The sequence below is a fragment of the Pleurodeles waltl genome, chromosome 10, assembly GCF_031143425.1.
Source record: "Pleurodeles waltl isolate 20211129_DDA chromosome 10, aPleWal1.hap1.20221129, whole genome shotgun sequence".
NCBI classification, from domain to species: Eukaryota; Metazoa; Chordata; class Amphibia; order Caudata; family Salamandridae; genus Pleurodeles; species Pleurodeles waltl.
In genome coordinates, this window is record NC_090449.1 from 58,330,652 (window position 1) to 58,350,956 (window position 20,305).

At 42.2% G+C, this 20,305-nt stretch overlaps 1 protein-coding gene across 1 annotated transcript in view; it reads right to left on the reverse strand.

The window, feature by feature from the left end:
- Positions 1-19,950, reverse strand: part of USP11 (ubiquitin specific peptidase 11) — a 368,572-nt gene extending 348,622 nt beyond the window's left edge. Inside the window, exon 1 of the mRNA XM_069209659.1 lies at positions 19,720-19,950. Coding sequence (XP_069065760.1) covers positions 19,720-19,940 — 221 coding nt within the window. The 5' untranslated portion in view covers positions 19,941-19,950. The remainder of the gene's footprint in view (positions 1-19,719) is intronic.
- Positions 19,951-20,305: the final 355 nt, after the last annotated feature.

Genomic DNA, 20,305 nt, shown 5'->3' on the forward strand with positions numbered 1-20,305 from the left:
TCCCTTTCGGGTGCCAAATCTGATCACAACCAGCAAGCACAAGTCCAGCAGACACAGGTGCATGTTTTGGCTATCTCCAAATCATCCTACAGGCTGCCCTCCTGTCTTCAAACTTCTGCGGTGGATATCAGAGTAGCGACTTAGGCTCCTGTGGCTTTAATGCCCCCAGTTTTGTTCGGGGGAGCCACCCAACTGACCCTTTAAGAGTCTCTGCTTTGGTCTGGGGCCAGCGATTAGTGTTTCCCCCGAGCTAGGCATGCAGAACCGGGTCCAAATTCTACTTGCCCAAAATGCAGAGTTGCAGTTGTTCCGGCGTCGCAGCCTCTCTGTGTGCTTCTCACCTGTGCAGAGTGGCCTTCCTCTCATCCTCTTTCCAGATCCAGTAAGTACTGAGGGTCAACATGCCATGGATGCCATATTTATCCCAGGAAATTGCCCTGAGGGGACCACTCTAGCCAATTGGCTACTAGGTTCCACGTAATGACGAAGTTCCTGTGATGTGTGACATCTAGCTATCCCACAGTGCCACGTTCTTGCCACTTCCAAGATAGCAGGACCCTTCCTCGGTCGTGACGAGCAAGGCAGCCCACCCTAGAGGTGTAGCTCACTGAGAATACCATCTACACAGTAGAACCAGTTTTGGGGCAAGTTTCCCGCTTCTGGCCTTGTCTGCATACTGCTTGCAAGGACAAAAAGCATCCTGCTCAGGGATGATGGACCAGGCGGCACAAAAAAGGTGGCTTCCCCTTTGAAGCAAGCAACTCTGCTTATTCCTTGAGTGGCCATTTGGGCAGAGAAGGGGACACCTTGCTGATGCAGCACTGCCTTTGTCCTTGGGCCTGGAAGTCATTCACACATCTCCCCAGGCGGTCAGAAAGCTGTCTGTGTGCTTTTATGAGGCCACTGGATGAACAGAGCACAGAATAGTCACTTTCTAAATGTGGCCAACTATTAATAGTGTCATTAATTTCGAACTGAGCATCAGATCACATTTAATGTTGCTAATAATGTGATACCTCACATGCCCTAGACTGGAAGCCTCAGTCAAAAGTTAGCCAGTGGGGATGCCACTTGGGGCCACCAACTTTATCCACAGCAAATTGACAATTTGAAAGTGTTGTTGTTGAGACATACTGAAGTGTACATGTCTCACTTAACAGAAGAAAGCTCCCTACCATGGGGCTATCTAGGCCTTGCGTAGGGAAGAATTAATTATATGCAATGTTAAGGGGCAGGGTGGCTTTGAAACTGGTCGGAATGGAAAATTCGATCTGATAGTGAACACCCTGTCCTTTCAGTCTGCAGTGGAAGGCTGACAGCCATTTTGTACCTTGTTACACGAAGGGTGGCACAAGCAGTGCTGCAGCCCAGAGTGGACACTCTACTATACATGCCCTGGGTACCATAAACTAGGGACATATAAGTAAGTCAGGCCTTGCCAATTGGGTGAAATCAATTCGACAAATACTTTCAATGGGTTCAGAACACTGGAACTAAGGACTGGTCAGAAAGCCTCAGTGCACTCGGAGTCGAAAAACTGGCAGCATCCGTCCAAAAATATGGGGGTGAACATGCAAAAAGGGGCATTTCCTTACATTGGCCATCACCAATCTGACAAATATTAGCAAAAAGCAAAACTATTTTTTGTCTAAAAGAGCACACATTGCCACAGTGGTTCCTGGCATGGAGAAAAAAAAACTACATTGTGTGCCAATATGCTCCCGGTGGAAGAGCAGATTGTGACCTTTAACAGTGAAGCCAGCTGATCGACGAACAGAGAAATAATTTTAATTAAACAAAAGGTATGGGTTATTCCCAGGCCTAATGTCACAATATGGTATATGTCTTTGCATTAGTGCAGATTCAACTATTTCATGAATTCAAAAGAATTTACAGAAGTAGATCAGGAAGTGTTACTCCTAGAAAGTGTGAACTGTATTTTAGCACAAACAAATGAACACATGTGGATTTGCTCATGTGAAAATCTGTTGAGCATTTATAAGCTCCCTTACACTACCTTTCCCCCAACCCTGGAAGATGTTTTACTTCTGACCCATGTCAGGAGTACGTTTTCAACCTGTCTCAGTATGGGAAATGATTAGAGAAGAGCTGGTGAAAAAACCTCAAAAAATTCAAATTAGTTGGTTTGCATCAACACAAAAGGGCATTCCAACCCTGGAACTATCACTTAATGCTACCTCTAGCCACTGTATATGTATCTGCGTAAAGGAGACAAAATAAGGAAATTGTGTAACCCTGGTACATCAGAGAGACAATTATCAGAGCTCTTATATAAGGAGATTGTTGCCATAATGTGTTGCCGCAATACATGGCACCAAAGGGACAAATAGATTTTGTTACAGGACAAGTAGACTTATGAAGAAACCTGTCCCACCGACAAGTAGATATGTCATTAAATTCCACACCCCTGTACACAATACAGTTAAACAATGAAGCAAAGGGAGAGAGAACACACATTCTGGGTTGGACACGAAATCACCCATGCATACTCTGCATAGTGCCCAAAATTGAGAACTACTTTAGGGTCAAAATAAACATGCTGTTATGCTTCAAATTAGAAGAGAAATGACTGTTGTGCTCAGGGAAGCTGTGCGAAATAGCAATGACTACAATAAAATGGATCTACACATTCTACAAAAATAAGCACAGTGTCACAGAATCCCGACGCCCTGAACTAGTGCAGTGCACCTCAAAGCCCAGAGCTGGTTACTCAAAGCGCAAATTAGGAAACACGGAGGACACCATGATCACTGGATAGCTCCGGTTCAGGACACAGGGTAAAAGCACACATTTTGGAAAAAACGGAAAGACGTGAAAATAAAAACATGGGTGTTTTTTCAACTAAGAGACTATTGCAGGTCTTCCGGTTGCTGAAACGGCCTCTTGTTACAACAGTTAATGCATATTTCTGAAACTTAGATTTAGGTCACCACTTTGTGCTAATCTCACACTGGATCACAGAACACGCATATACACTTAATATGGCAAATAGCATGAACGAAAAAACAAAGGAATATGAACTTTAGCAGACTCCAGAAAGCTGCCTTGCCAAGCACTGTATTTCATGGTCTCCTATTCATCAGTGCTCAGCCACTAGAAAACAGATGAGGACTAAGTTGAAGGTAAGTGCCGGAAACAGGCATAAAACCCGTGACAAACGCAGTGCGGATAACAAATACTAAGGGAAAAGGCCATGATTATAGACCAACAGTCAGGAGGGCCTCCACTTGCTTGTAGTATGCCAGCTTGTAAAAAGTCGCATCCAGAAATAGTTTGATCCCTTTACTGTTAAAAATAACACTTGTACTGTGAGGGGGATTAAACAAGATAGTAATCTGTTTCTAAGCAGTAGCTAATACAACTGCAAGACTCAAGATTTTCATGAGCTATTTATCTAGTCAGTGTTTTTTTAGACACCAACATGGAGGCAGATGGAGGGACAAGTTTGTTCAACTATCTGTATTTTTTCAATAATTTTATTTGTTTCATTTTTACTTACTGGTTTAAATTATTAAATAATACTTGATGTGCTTTCTCTACCAGGTACACAATTAATAAAACTTGATGGGTCAGATAGTGGTTTTATGATGCTACTTTTATTACATCTAGACACAGCGAGCAGGAAAGACCGGCGATTGCTGCATTGTTCTGTAGTCAACATTCAGCTGGATTCAACGTTTCCTGATTGGCAGCTACCTCAATAACTTTCCCTTTTCAGTTTTCCCTTCACTTGGAAGTTTAATTATTTGTTCATATTCTGTCCTTATCCTTCGATAAATAGGCATTAAGTCACCTTAATCCCCTCTGTGTAAAATTTTCAGTCAAACCATTGTACCATTGGAGGCTCAAGAGTAGAATGTCACTGTTCTTTACTTGCTGCTTCGGTAGTTGGACAAAAACACACCTATTAGTGGGAAATAAATTACAGTAAAGCACAATGCTGCATTACTTGGTCTGCACTTATGTCACACCTTTTGATCAACTACTAAGCAAAAGGGTACTACTGGCCAGCAGCAAAATGCTAGAATATGTTTCTGCTCACACCTGCTTGTAAACTCTAGTTGAATTCTTGCTTAGTTTCCTCCACTACAGGAATAGCTGCAGTTAGTCAATGCTGTGGCAGATAGAGAGGGATTGGATTCATATATAACATTCACTGCAATAAAACTAAACATTCAGCTTCAAGTGTTTGTTATTGGCCTGCATTTCAGAAGACTTGAAAGAGAAATAATTGAAAACCGTACGTGCCTGGCACTTTCGTTGAGGAGCAATGACATCAAATTATTTCCTATGAAGCTGGGTTTAAGATCGAACCTAGTGCTTCTGGGTTACTGCCATGTTGTTGTTTACAAGTACCATCAATGGAGAATACACAGTAACCAAAAGATTTACTGTAGTAAAGAGCATAATAGTCTTGCTGTATCTACAGGACTAGGCAGCATGACAAGATTATACCAAGTATTAAAGGGAATACCACTAGTTGGATCAATTACTGCTAAAGTCAACGTGATGGTGGACCTGGCCATTTACACACATTGTTAAGGGGCTACAGTTTTCAGAGATCCTCTTCTGTCCAGCATTGCACCTCAACTCACAGATTATTAGGAGTAGCAGACAGAGTTGAGAAGCCAAAAGCGCACAATTGCCCAGTCCCGACTGCAATTTGCTAGGATAATGGGTAGTCTTTCGAACAGAGTAGGCTCAAATTAAAAGTGATCTCCTTTCTTACTTAAAATGACACTCTAATTTTAAAGGTTTTATCAGTTGCTAAAATCAAATGCTTTGGGCAACCAGACAAAATGTTACTAACACTATGAGCCCATGATTGCTAAAGTGAACTCTTTGCCTATCTATGTAAACCCCTCTCTATTATCTTGAACACTCATTAGCAGCAAATATCACTGTCATTTTGGGCAGAACTATAAAAACAAATCCTTGTTTATGGATGGAGGTCCTTTTGCACTGATGCCTCACCAAAAAATATATATATCTATATATATATATAGATATATTTTAAATTTTTCGGAGAATGTATTCAGCCATTTGAGTGCAATTTGTAAGATAAGGGTGTTTTCAGGCACACACAGACAAACAGATCCTGCAGTCCAACAAAATGAGATGTACACTACGAGTAGCAAGACCTTGATGACACTTTTACGAACTGACAATTTGCTATGGAATGGGAGAGCGCTGTAATGAGCCAGGGGCTAAGGACTTCTGCTTCATGAAATTGAATAAGAAAGAAATATTTTGAAATTGGACCCTTAAGAGCTCAGTGTATTCTGACACCACCATCCATACAAGCTAATTGAGCTAAACTGTATCACCTTCCAGTCAACAGCAAGCAGGACGAGCACTACAAAAGTGCTGCTCTGCCTAAGCATACACTAATACAAAATAGACACCTCAGTTAAATCCACATAATTGGTTGGTTACCGCCTCTTTGAATATGCAGACAGAAAGGAATATTACCCAAGTGTGCCTTATTATAAGGACAAAATACACCAGAGCAAACCTTTTACACATACACGATGTCTCCCATCCACAATATATCAAAAAAACAATTACCAACTGAAGAAAGCAACTTGAGAAGATTGAGCAGCGTAAGCACAAAACCAGCTTCAAATTACCATACTACAAATTAACTTATGATAACGATGTGTACCTTTCAGAAATTAAACAATTATGGAATATTCCTAAAACATTTGGATAGTGACCTGAATCAACATAAGTGGTACTGATTTGGATAAGATGGGCTGCTGTCTAAGTGGCAAGATGCATGAAAAAAAGATGTACTGGACAGCAGCCCCAGGCAATTACCAGTTCACCAGTGCTGCTATGGGCCTCATCACCTTGTCTGTTATAGTTGATGCCTTGGGTGTGACCGGTGTGCCAAGATATGGGTCGCTTGCTCACTGTACCACAGACCTCAAGCTGCAGCCTGCTGACGAGGTCAAATAGGCTGATACTGAGGTTGCTTATGTTTACATCTTGATGGGGCTACGCTGGTAGTTTGGGATGTTCAAGTGCCATTAGGAGCACAATCAGCGCATATCTGTTGAAGGTGGGCCCCTGTCTAGAATAGAACGGTGGGTGAAAAGACGGACTGGAATATTACCTAAGCATTTGCCAGTGGCTGGGATTAATGTAAGCATCCCCTCCATAAATTAATTTGCCACAGTAATTTTTACTTAAAGGTATCTTCCTGTTTTCAAAGCTATGTGCTTCTGTTGTAGTCATTCAACATATGCTTAAAAAGCTACATGTATGACTGAAAACGTGTGGCATAATTTACATTTGATTCACATAATCCTCCTATTTTTACTTTAACTTAATGCAAATTATAGACAACTCAATAAATAATTTGGCCACAGACTGACCATTCTGAATGGATAATTGAAAGCCTTAGTACAAAGGGTGTCTATATTCAAACTGATATCAATAGGCTTTGCTAACTTACACATCTTTCACAAATACCACTTTGTAACACAATAAACGTAAGGGTTCAATTTGATACCAGTCTCGTCATAGTCGTCATGGTACTGATTAGGAGTGTGTGAAATTTGTTTCATTGACTCTCACTCACTCAATTCCACAAATTTTCAGCAAAATCACATGAAAGCAAATCTAAAAATCGGTCCTATATTTTAGCATAAAATTTGCCCTAGCGCTATTCTGCTCCAGTGTGTTTGTGGTAACTACTTCCATGAATGGTGTGTAAGTACACAAAGTGACATAAGTACTTCATTTGGGCAATTTCATGCATCAAGTGTAACACGCAAGTGTGCAAATTACACCAAAGTATTATATATTTTGGCCTGTCCCAGCACCAATACTGGTTGAATTCAAACACAAAAAAATAGCAAGAAATCATTAGATGGCTGTTTGCAAGTCTTGAGGCGCAGGACTTGAGGTCAATACACTTTCTTCTTCACCAAATGCACTGGATGAATTGAATAACGAATGACATGAGCACAGAAAAAGTTTTTGTTGGTTGTTTTCATGCAGTAAGCATGGAGAGAGAAAAAAATAATAATCGCTTGCGAAAGCTGTTTTTAGTAAGGGTGGGACATTAACAAAGAAAAGAAATACTAGGGTGCAACCCAGAATAAATAAAAGTGGCTGAAAAAAGTCAGCTATTTCACTCATCATTTTAAAATTCTCTTACGCAAAAAAGAAACACTGCACCACCCAAAAATGGGACAATATCCAGAGAAGTCATTCACTTCACCTAGCCAATAAGCAAAACACAAAAAACCCACAATACAGGGCTGGAACAGTTGGTGATGCAAGGATAGTGGGTGAGGATCCAACTATGAAAATGAAAACATGCACAGGGGTTTCAAGACAATCTGAGAAATAGTGAGAGCGGGATGCAAGAGTGACGCTTTTTAAAGGATAATTTAAAATTATGCCAGGGTGATATTCCATATATGTGGTCGTAATCATATCCTGGGAGCATGGGACCAACATGAATATATAGAACGCGAGTGGCTGATGTCCACATCATTTGCGATTCAACTCTTTTGTGCCAAAAGGACCCGAAAAATAACTTCAAGGTATAAACAAAAATAGAGACACCCAAATTGCGCAGATTTACAAAATTGCAGAAGTGCACGTGTTTACAGAAGTAGACCTAGAAACTGTACGCCTAGCAATCCTTTAAAAATTCCATAGTCACCTCAGTAAACGTGCTACAGTATATTTGTTAATGTGAAAATCTTTAGGCGCAAATGCAGGTCAAGCTCTTAAAAATGTTTTCTATTTTTCCCCAGGGGAATTTTTTTTATACTGCGCATGGGGAATCTTCTCTACACCTCCCATCAGCGATTTCGTGGGTGATGGGACATACCAAGAACATACAGGGACGTAGAGGCAACCTATTGCTTATTATTTGTTTTCTTTGACACTCACTTAGCTGCTTCTTATTGGACGGTATTTATGTCATTGTGTGTTTGTCCCTACTATGGATTGACGGGCTTATTGGCTAGATCTGCTCCCTCTTAGGGAACTATTTTTTTTTCTTTTTGTTTACGTACTCCATGAATATACAATCATTTTCCAGCTATCTGCTTTGTGTGCCTTTCCCCATCCCCTCGCTTTCTCCGCCCTTGTATTTCTCTCCTCATCCTCACTTGCACTGCTCTCTTCTGCCTGTGTGCTTCAGCACCCCCTGCGCTCAAGGAACTCACAAATAAGTTCCTTGAAGGCAATTAATTGTGAAAAAAAGAAATGATTCAATTATGCCAGAACAGAAGAAGTGACTCCAGGGGCTCGGTGGCTAGCCCCTGTTTAGCACCAGGGGCACAAAAGCAGAAGGAAGCCTGCACTGGTAGTGGAAGCATTCTGAACAGCTTCCTCCAAAGTAATTTAAGAAACACTATGGGCATCATAGATAAGAATTAAAAGTTATGTTTTAGGTCTACAAGGATCATCCAATTGCTTCGCTCAATAGATCCTTCAACATGTCTATCTAACGACATTTAATTCTATAAACACACCCTTAAAGCCTTTTATACAACTTGCAAAAGTGAACATTTATCTAGGATGCCAATAGCAGCAAAGAAAGAGGATGACGGGAGATTGCTTTGCCATTTTCTTGAGCTCATGTGTTTGAAGTCATAAGCAGTGAATGACCTTGAGGAGAAGGCGGTGGGCAGGGGGTGATTTGGGGGGTTGTGGGGTGGAAGTTACAGTCAGTTCATTAAATCATAACTGGCTAATTTCAGGGTTTTTAGGTTTTGTGCTGTAACCACAATTACACGTAAAGTGATTTGTTTCAATGCATTTAGGAGTGTTTTTTTAAAAGTATACATTAGGTTGTTAGAGCAAACCTAGCAATACCTTCACTTTAACAACCGTTTTTTCCAGTGATTTGTTTTTTCTTCATACTGCACATGGATCTGCCTTTAACCCTCAACCTTGGTTTACGGCTAACAATTACTACTGTTGTGGATCCATTTTAGTTCCCTGTATGGGCACAGAAGATAGCTTAGAATTTGTGGACCAGTTTCCTTTTTTATCTGATCCCTTTTGACCTATTTTCATGCTCTGGTTTATTTTATTCAATTATTTGCTTTTAGCACTGTTTGCAGATGTGTGCATTTTAGAGAAATGTTTGAATTTTCCTAATCAGTGTTATTCTGATAAAGCATCATTATCAGTTATGTAATCATGCTCTTTTTGTTTTACGTTAACAAGAACAGAATGCGAACATGTCAGGTATTTATGTAATTGCCGACACAAGTTTGTGTTCACAATCTGATATTTAGGTACATACTCACATCAGGATTCCTGCACAAACAATAACATGTGCCCTATAAAAATACCTCACAAGACCAGTGTCATTAGAGGGGGTTCCACCAGGACACACCATCTAGACTGCATGCCGCTTTGCATCAAATCACAGCCTTGTGTCTCTACGATTCCTGATCCAGAGACTAAGAGGCAGATCTCATCCCAAGGTAACGGGTTTGGGGTGTTCCTCATGGACACTATACTGGCAGATTAGGCTTAAGCACACCTCTCGCTTTAGGGTAGGGCTTAGGCTTTATTACTAGGATTTGCATGTTTATTGCACTATGTTATAGGTTTTCATATTCACCACTTTTATGCTCACCATTCTGCTTCTGTTATTTCTCATGGTCATAATTATTGCAGCAAATGCATTTTATCGTAGATCGCAGTCTTTTCAATAAATATATTGAATACCGTCCTGCATCTTCTGTATTGCCTGTGTGTGTGTGTTTGAGACTTATTTCCAACAAGTGAAAAGGGTAAAGATTTGTTACGTAACGCCTTCCCCGAGAGGTCTCCAGAGTTCATGCATTAGACTGCCAGAAATGACATTTTCTACTTAGGGTCTGGGTGAGGTACTGTCAGAGAGCTGGGAGGTTGGGGCCGAGAGCTTCTAACTGGCGTAGGATGACTCAGTCACCTACAAAAAAAAGGATTGCCGCCCCTAATCCAGCAGTCTCCATGAGAGGCGAGAGTAATTCACAACACTACACACAGACATAGGGAATGGCTGCAGTTTTTGTACAAAGCTTGTAGTAGACCTTTAGCGATGTGATGAAGGGGCTGACTGCAGATCATGACTTGGCACTTTGTTATTTTTTTTCTTCATCTTCCAAGGACAGATATTTGTATGCTTCGCCATGAAATAAGTTATTTGTCCTTCCCCGAACAAAATCACCATTATGCACTGCCTGCAGTATGTAAAGAAGCACTGCAACCAAGGTTTCTTAACCTCCTCCCAGTTGTTTTGGTATGTATGCATGCACGGTTTCTCCTTTATCACAGCTCTACCTCGAAATCTCAGTCCTCGAGTACATATTCAGGTGGAAGGGATGGTGAGGTCTTGTGATGCATCTTGTCCCAAATCAGTATGTCCCAGAGAGACCTCTACGCAGTATTTGCTCACGTACTCAACATGCGATCTTCCAGGCATTACGTTTCATCTGCAAGGTAGGGCAGCCGGGTAAAAACAATTGACAAAGCAAAGATTCTTTCTCTGGGTGACGTGCAACTGGCATAGATGTTGAAGGAACCTCCACAACATCATCATCATCATCATCATCACCACCACTGTGTTACTGTGATGGTGTAGATGATGCTGCTGCTTGATTTTAAAAGAAAGTCTACCTTTCTGAAAAGACAAAGGCAAAACTGTATCCTGTGAAAGGGTGGAATCCTTGCCGCTTGAGTCTGTGGGCTTGTTTTCAAAACAGCGTACATTGTTTAGCGATTTTTGTTTTCTCCCCTGGTGAGTCTTCTTTTTCCAGATCAAGGACTCCAAAACTGAGGTCGTGAATCCTGTAACATTTTACTAAATTGTTTGAAGAGAAAACAAACAGTTTATTTTGTGCAGAGAACATCTCCTTCTGAGTATGGAAAGCGGGAAACAATAACAGTGAGAGAGCCAGCAAGTATGGTGCCTGGCTGCATTTAGGTTGAATGTATATCCACCAGCAGTATCTGGTCGTTCTAGCCATGCAGCCGATGCCGGGAGCACATTGACAAGAACCAAGAACCAATCCACCACTCTGTGGCCTCCCAGATTCTGCAGCATTACTCACTGCTCGGGTCAAGAGGTCCAGTCAGCCATTGTGTCAGCCACCGCAATTGGGCCAAAGCATAATGGAGTTCAAAGGGGGGGGAACCCACCCCCCCCCCTTGCTCAAGCCGACTCAATCCCCAAATTAAAATGAGGGCAGAGTTCATGACGCAAAAAAAGTCATTTAGGCAGCTGGACGGGCAGTACTAAAAAAAAATGATACAGCAGACTACGCAGGGCTAGCACTTTGGCTGTGGTTATCCTACCTATGGGAGAGATGGGCGATGATACTCAGAGTACTAGAGTTGTGAATGCTAGTCAGCATCTTTCCCAGGTTCCCTTGGACTACGTTGTTCTTGGAGTGGTATATAATAATCCCCAGCAAGGTTGTGGAATTTAATAAAATATCTACTTGTCCGTGGGACAGGTTGCTTCTTAAGTCTAATTGTCCTGTAAAAAAAAACTACTTGTCCTTTTGGTGCCATGTATTATGGCAGCAATCTCAATGTGTAAGAGCTCTGATATTAGCCTCTCTGATTATGCCAGGTTTACTTCTGTAATAGGGCTTGAATACTTGCAATTTAAATACCTACTATAGCAATTTCCTTATGTTGCCACCTTTCAGCAGATCTACATAGTCGGGCGCGAGGAAGCAGTTATCAATAGTTCAAGGGCCGGAATGCCTTTGAGTCTGCAAACCTACTAACTTGCATGTTTTAAAGATTTTCACCAGCTCTTCTCTAATCTTTTGCCATAATGAGAAACGTTGTTCTTACACTCAATACAGCGTGGGGCGGTAGGCCAGCGCACTTCAACCACAGGACAACTTTGCTGTAATTAATGGCATTCTACACTAACAGCAGAAGCACATACAAAATAGTTATCTTTAGTCCCAGGAACTGCTATAGAAATTTGTGCTTTTTGAGACCAAAAAGTGTGAGCTCGTAACCAATTTAGCAGTCCGTTTTTAGACTGATGAAAACCGGGATGTTTTAAGGAATAAGGTGTAAAAACCATGACAAAACAAGCACTGAAAAACTGAAAGATTTTGCGGTGAATCCCGGATCAATTGGCTTTGCCAACTCTTATCAAGTCAGGTCGTTTTTTTCTACTGACACAGAATGAGTATAGCATATGGAAATAGTGCTTGTTCAACTAGCAGTTATAAGAAGGCGAGGTAATCTAAAGCTCCCAAAATTATGAATTCAGCTGCTACTGGTGATCAGCATAAATGAATGGGTTTCTTGGATAACTCTAAAGACTTGCTTTCAATATATTTAAATGTAAAGTTGCAGTAAGAGAGTGCTTTAACCACTTAAAATGCTAAGGAACATATGTTTAGGCATCACTGAGAAGCAGCTTTACATTAAGCTACTCATATGTTCTAGTGTGGCTGTTCATGTGTGCCAGTAGCAAAGAGAAACACTAGTCGACCTTGCCTTTGAATACCCATGGTCTATTTTAATGCAGGCAAGAATGGCGGTCTTGTGTGATAAATGTGGTGAATATATCTAGTCTTCAGCTAAGAAGTCAGAAAGAGACTATCATTGAATAAATCTGATGGTGGATAAATTACCTTTCCTCCCAGTTTCAGCCACATGTTTTATAAGATGGGAAGATTTTCAGCCTACTGACAAATTAAGGTGACGGTAATAACCAAATTCTCAGACCAAATCATTTGTAAAAGCCATGAATGTCAAGGCGGCAGGAGTCAACACTAATCAGAAATAAGAGGTGGTCTTCAAGAATGGACACAAACTCTAACCAGCTAAGACAAATGGTGTTCATATTTGGTGGTCACTGTCTTCGAAGAGGAGCGATTGATCATGTGCCAACATGTTTTACTTCTCCAACACAACCAATTTACTGAGACCGTTAGCGGTTCACACACAAAAAAATAAAGGTTAAAAAAATGTAGCTGCATTTCAAGGTCTTAGGAATTGAGCAGTTTTTAGGCTTAAGCCTGCGAGAGTCACGCGCCTCGCTTGCGAGTCTCTGTTGTGTACAGTAAAGGGCTTGGAGACCTCCCGTCGGTCACCATTTGTTGGCTTGCGTGGCACTCTTCTTTAAAGACTCGTGATTCGTCTACTTCAGGCCTGGCATCATTTCTGTTACTATCTGTGGCACAAGGACCAAGCACTGATTTATTCAACTTAATCAGTGCCCATCCGCATTCCCAATGTGATTGAGGTACTATTTTTTACCTTCTAATGCCCTGCAAACATAAGGCTTGTGGCTGGCAAAAACGTGCCCAGGACAAACAAAATTGCAAAGTTTTGTTTTTTTATAGCTAGCTTTCTTTTATTTTGCCAAGTCGTCTTCTCTCACTTTCCACTCATGATTTATTTTGTTTTTTCTCACGGGTGCTCTTCTCTAGAGCTTATCTTGTAGGAAATATTGCAATACGACGTTCTTTATTATGTGTAACATAATTGAGTAATCCACCCAAATCCATCACAATCCAATATGCCCCACTACAATCCACCCCCACTTTTCCCCACTACAATCCAAACCGCTCACCCCAATCCAACCCACCCTAATCCTCCCAACCAACTCCAATCTAATATGCCTGCTCCCATTCAAAAACAGTATGCCCCACTCCAAACTCCCCTGCAATCCGTCCTTCTCCAATCCAATCGTCCCGCTCCAATCCAATCCACCTGGCTTCATCCTGCCCCAATCCATTCCGCACCACCTCCCTCCCCAATTCGCTCCTCCCGCCCATATCCAATCCACCCACTCCTCCCCAAACCAATCTGGCCCAATCCCGCTCTACCTTAATCCAATCCACCTTGCTCTGCTCCTATCCAATTAACCCTGCTCTACCCAAATCCAATCTGCTATTCTCCACTCCAACCTGCCCCACTCCAATCAAAAACAATCTGGCCCACTCCAATCCGTCTTGCTCTGCCCCAATCCAATCTGCCCAAACCAGCCACGCTCCACTCCAATCAAAAACAATCTGGCTCACTCCACTCTGCCGACTCCAATCCAAAGCAATCTGCCCCACCCAAATTCAATCCACCCTGTTCTACTCCGATCCACTATGCTCCACTCCAATCTTCCCCACCCCAACCTGCAACAATCTACCCCAGCTCCAGTCTGCCCACTCTAATCTAAAGCAATTTGTCCCACTCCAATCCAAAATAACCTGCCCACTCCACCCTGCCCCACTCCAATCCAAAACAACCTGCCCCACTCTAATCCAAAACAACCTGCACCACCTTAATTCAAAACAACATGCTCCACTCCAACCTGCACCACTCCACCTTGGCCCACTCCAATTCAGTCCACCCCACTCCAATCCAATCCACCCCTACTCAATTCGCTCCACCCCAGTCAACCCCAGGCCAATCCACCTCACTGCAATCCAATCCACCCCACTCTACCCTAATCTAGCCCACCCCATCCCAGTTCGCTCCACCCCACCTGAATCCACCCCAATCCAGTCCAAGTCACCCGTCCAAATCACCCCAGTCCAATCCACTGCACCACAGTCCACCCCATCACAGTCCAGTCCACTCCAATCCAGTCCATCTCACCCCAATATATTGTAATCTAGCCCACCCCATCCCACTTCAGTCCACTGCACTTCAATCCAGCCAGCCTACCCCACTCCAATTCACCCCATCCCAGTTCAGTCCACCTCCATGCAATCCACCCCACTCAATTTGGATATTGGCGAGGAGGCAGTTAGATGAAAGTCATTTGCTCAAGTCTTTTAAAAAAAAAAAAAAACGTGAATTATTCAAGAGGAGATGCCAGGATAAATTGAAATTTTGTTGCAGACTCGGTTCGAACTGAGTCACTACCCCACATCCTGCCTGGTTTCATGTTGTCCAACAGAAGGCACAAAATGTATAACAGATTAGGAAAGACCGCTGTGCAGGAACCCAATTATCTAAGGTTAACATCGGTCCAAATGACTGTAGCACCCCAAGATGACCCACAATGTAGCAAATAAAATGAACTTTGTTTTCACTAATCTCACAAGATATACTAGTGACATACAGTAATGACAGAACTCCTGATAAGTAAAGCAATAGTTCTACATTTTAGTCATTGGAAACTCCCAAACTTTACACTTTATAAAACTTATGGCATTTTGCCATTACTGAAAGAATTTCGGTTAAGTTCAACCTGGCTAAATATTAGTACAAGTAAAACCTCATACAGCTAACTCAGTCAATTACAATATTAGTATGTGAAGGAATGAGAGTTATTTTATTACCTAAAGAAATGAATTATGCACCATACACCATTCTATAAATATCTACTGTACCAGGTGGAACTAGTCCACACCAGTATTGGAATCAATACTGACTGAGAACAAGCTAAAATATTTTTCTTGATATTATATTGATACACAGATTTCCAGGTAGCATAGTCGGTTGCACTCTGCATTTACCACTTCAGAGAAGGATGAAGTCTTGAGATTAAAACCGTATTAGTCAGAGATGACATCTTTTAAAATATTAAACCTCACAGTCCTTCTCACACAGTTGACCATGAGACTACTCGATATTCTACGGAAAAGAATGGAACTGGGCAGTGACGGTCTGAAATAGCTAAGATCTTTCTTGGAAAGCAGATCATTTACAGTTAAAACTGGAATTTTCCTATCAGATCAAACTCCATCTCCACGTGGTTTTCATGGAGTCTCTATACTACTCCTCACATTATTTAACTTTGTCAAACCACTCAATTAAGCTATTAAAGAAAATAACCTAGCATCAAAGATTTCATCGCACCTTGTACCGCCTCCAGCAATATAAACCTTTGCAATAAGCTTTCAGAATTCTTCTGTAACAAAATCATCATTACATATAGCTATTTGACCCTCAATTGGATCCATCTGCAACTTAACTTCCCATCCTGGCTGATGAACAAACCTGGATCTTGGGGCCTGCCATCACCACCAGTGAAATTGCTACTACCTTGAAGACCAACCCCTCAGGGTCTCCATCTGACCCTTGCGCCCACAACGCCTACACCAAAGGACTCCAACCCATCAGCAAAGCACTATCACTCACCTACAACACCTCCATCGACTTAGCCATATTCCCAGACACCTGCAAGCATGCCACTATCACTTTGCTGCTCAAGAAACTATCCGCTGACCCTGCCACGCTTACTAACTACAATGCCCTCCTCCCATACCCAGGAAAGGGCTTTGAGAAACTAAGCAAATGACGCCCCACCGACCACCAGCTCCTAAACACTGCAGTCCCGATATAGGCATAACCACAGTATGAAAACAGCACACCGGTGCCATACGCATGATCCTTGACAGAGGAGATAAAGCACCCTTCATTCACTTGAACCTCTCTGCAGCATTTGACATGGTCTCACACCCCATCCTCATTAGGTGCCTGCGTAAGATTGGCATCCAAGGATCCGCTCTCTGCTGGATCTCCTCCTTCTTAATGGATGGCACTCAAACTGTAAGCCTAGCGACTCATAACAAAATGATGCAATTTATAGCCTTCATTTATTTTAACCACGTCATCCTAAGCATTTGCAAACTCTGCTGTCAAAAGTTAGGATTACCTGGAAAAGGAGAAAATGTTAGTTGAGCTCCTTCCCTGAAAAAAATAAAAATTAAAATAAAAAATAAATAAATCAACTTGGAAGCCTCCAAACTCACCTGCAAACTGCAACGCTCACCAAATCCCTCTATAACACATATATGATCCCTATGGCCAACGTCATCTTTGCACACACCATCAATATCCTCCCACACACAGACAGCACGTCCATACTTTCTCTCTCGGACAAGACCACAACACAAGAAAAAAGTTCATCGCTTGCATGGCCGAAGTTGCTAAATGGATGACAGCCAACTGTCTGAAGGTCAACACCGACAAGACAGAAGTAGTGATCTTTAACAAGAACACCTCAGCATGGGACTCCAACTAGTGGCCTGCCAAACTCGGACTGACATTTCACGCCAGCGACCTCTAAATGATCATTGAGAGCAAACTGGACATGACTGAACAAGTCAACTCTGTCACTGAATCCTGCTCCTACATCCTGAAGATGCTGGGGAAGATCTTCAAATGGCTCCCAAGATACACTAGAATAACTCACATCCTAGTCACAAGCAAATTTGACTAGGGAACACCCTCTGTGCAGGGATCACCAAGCAACTCACTAGAAGACAAACCATTCAGAACTCAAAAACCAGGCTCATCTTCAACTATCCACAGAGCACTCAAACTACATCTCAGGGAACCACACTGGCTCCTGATACACAAGTGTGCTTAATTCAAACTCCCCAGACACACAAATTCAAGGCACTGCACAACTCGGGCCTCACCTACCCAAAAAGCTGCATGCCCTTCAACCAACCAAACCGATCACAACCCAGCCCAGGACTCTTACTCGCACACATGCACAGAACCAGTTAAGGGGGGGCAGGCAGTTTCTTGTAGAACTCCTGAAGAGGGGAAACCGTCCCCCACTCAATATCAGAGCCTCAGCATTTCTTCTTTAATTCCACAAGAAGTTGGGTTTTCAATTAACCAACCCACCATGGGCAGGGCCACACACACATCTGTTCAGCCAGGAACCCCTCACGGTTGATAGTATGCTTTACAAATACGCACAACATAAATTAACATGGTAACGACACCCAGCTCTACCTCAAAATTAACTAAGAAGACGGTGCTACCTTCAAGAAAGACATTGAAGTAATTCAGACATGTCTATATAACCACTTCCTAAAGTTCAAGTGCGACAAAACAAGAGTTCCTCAAGTCACTAAATGAAAAACTGACACCTGCACACGTATTCAAAAAGTCAAACACTTAAGGGAGTAGACCAGTAATTAAAGCCAAGTCCTTATTTAGAGAACAAACATATGACATAAAGGAAATCAGAAACAAAGAAGCTTTAAAATTTAGACAGCTATAAACTATGAACGAGTCTTTCTCTATAGAAGAGTCCAAGCACTGTCAAACATCATGAGAGGAATTAAAAGAACTCCCATCCAAATACCAACTATCGCATAACTCTCCACAGGTGCAAAAATATACATATAGAGTTTCTGAGGCTTACATTTCTACCTTTTATAATGACAAGAATGATCTGTACAACTCAAAGTCACGATGTAACTATATCGTGACTTTTTCTTTATTCTTGTACTTTCTAGCCTCATTCCAATCTAATTCTGCATCTGACGTCAATTTATCTGGTGCATGCAATACAATACCCCAAATAAATCTCAGCAAGTAGTTGGCATGCTTTTGTACTGGCAGGTTTACTGGATGACGGGGGTTTTGATTTGCTGAGTTATAAACATAAGGGAAGTATCCTGTGTGTGCAATGGGAATTAAATACCTAATATTTTACAAAATGTCTGCAAAGGTGGAACCAACGAATTCAGGAGCCAGCCACTGGTTAGGAAATATGTCCAGAATGGAGAAATCACATAGTCATAACTGTACAGTAACAGCGTGAATTTGTTTTATGTTAAACTACGAAAGCAAAAAAAGTAACAAAAACCGTTTGAAAATAAATATTACCAAAATGGTGCATTATTATGAAATGCTTGTTAGCATGGCTATGAAGCAATATAGCCATGTGGGTAGATCACAAAAAACGAACACTATCAAAGGTAACTTGCTTAATTGTATACCACACTTCTTACAGAATTGCCCGATATTCGTAAACACATCATGAAGTACTTTAAAGGGCAGACACACGTTGTTGTAAAACTCGACCGCTTCCATGCACTAATAGACAATAAAATAGATTATTTAAGGCCAAGTTCAAGGACCTCGAGAAAGTAGTAAGTCCCGAATAAGTAACATTTTAACTTAAAAATTGACAGACACAAAATCATTACATAGTTAATGTTGGTGAGTGCAAGAAAAATGTACACTTGGGAAAAGGCATTCACAGTGTTGTTTTCTTGAAATCGACCAATGGCAAAATAAACAACCAACAAGTATATACGAAAACGAGAAGAACATGTTAAATTAATGAGTTGAGAAAAAAGGTAATAACTAATGAAACAAAAAAAAGGAAATAAAACGGAATTGACAGAAACATGCCGCTCAGTGCTAAATAATCCGTATATTTAAAAAAAACTCAAAATAGTAATACGTAAACAAGACTAAAAGCAGGGACTGAACTAAATTAACGGTCGTGTGAATCACCAAATGAAAATTCTAAAAATGTGTACGTACATGCCATCAAAGTAGGATGGAAAATAACGTTAAGTTCAATGAAGTACTGTAGAGCAATAACTAAGAGTCTGCAAACAGTAGGTCATATCTCGGGCTTTGACAGGAGGTAAACAAACCTCGCTGATGGAACAGAGAAGCTAAGAGAAGGGGGCGGGTGCTGTCATTATTTCCCTATTGCCAGCGATACAAAGACGCAAACTTCTCACAACACCCTTCAACTCCACCGAAGAGAATGTCCATTCACTTCCCCAAGAGTGCCAGGACAGGCCCCCTCTACCTCCCCATCCTCTGACTCTCTGCCTGCTATTTCTGCAGTCCAGAGCCCTCGAGGGTTGTAGTGGTACCCCCACCCGGAGTACCATCCTCTCTCCCGCCTTGACCAGCTGCCCAGGAGACAGGACAGCTAGTCTCTAGCCACACTCCACTCAGGCCGGCTTCCAGGATCCTCACCAGGTGTCCCCGGGCCGCAGCTCTTTCTCCCCGGCCTCCTGCACCTGCTTCCGCTGGGCTTCCAGGCCTGGCAGGGCAGCCGCCATCTCACCGGCTATACCGCACAGCTTCCCGTCTCTTACCCCCGCCCCCCACCTCTCTGTACCGGAAACAGGAAGAGCCGGGGCGCCCCGCCCCGGCGGCGCACGCCTCTGGTCGTCACTTCCGTGCGCCGCCGCCATGTTGGAGCCCGCAGTGGGGCGGATTGTGAGGAAAGAAAATGCTGCCGTTATCTACCCGTGGACATAAAAGACAGACTGTCTGTCCGGGCACAGGCGGAACATCACCTCTAGCGTCAAAACAAGCACCCCGTTATTTACCGGCAAAAGTGATGGTTCCGCTCTGTTTGTTGAATTAAATAAAGGGCGCAGAGGTACTCCGATATATTGGAAAATTACCGTTTTGTTTTCCGTAACTGCATTGTCGAGGGAGCATCGGATGACGGCATCCTGCCTGAACGTGCATTCCCCTGATTATTATTTTTTTAAAATCTCCTACTTCCTCTTTCAAAATACCTGCATGTAAGATGAAGAGGTGTGCTTATTTA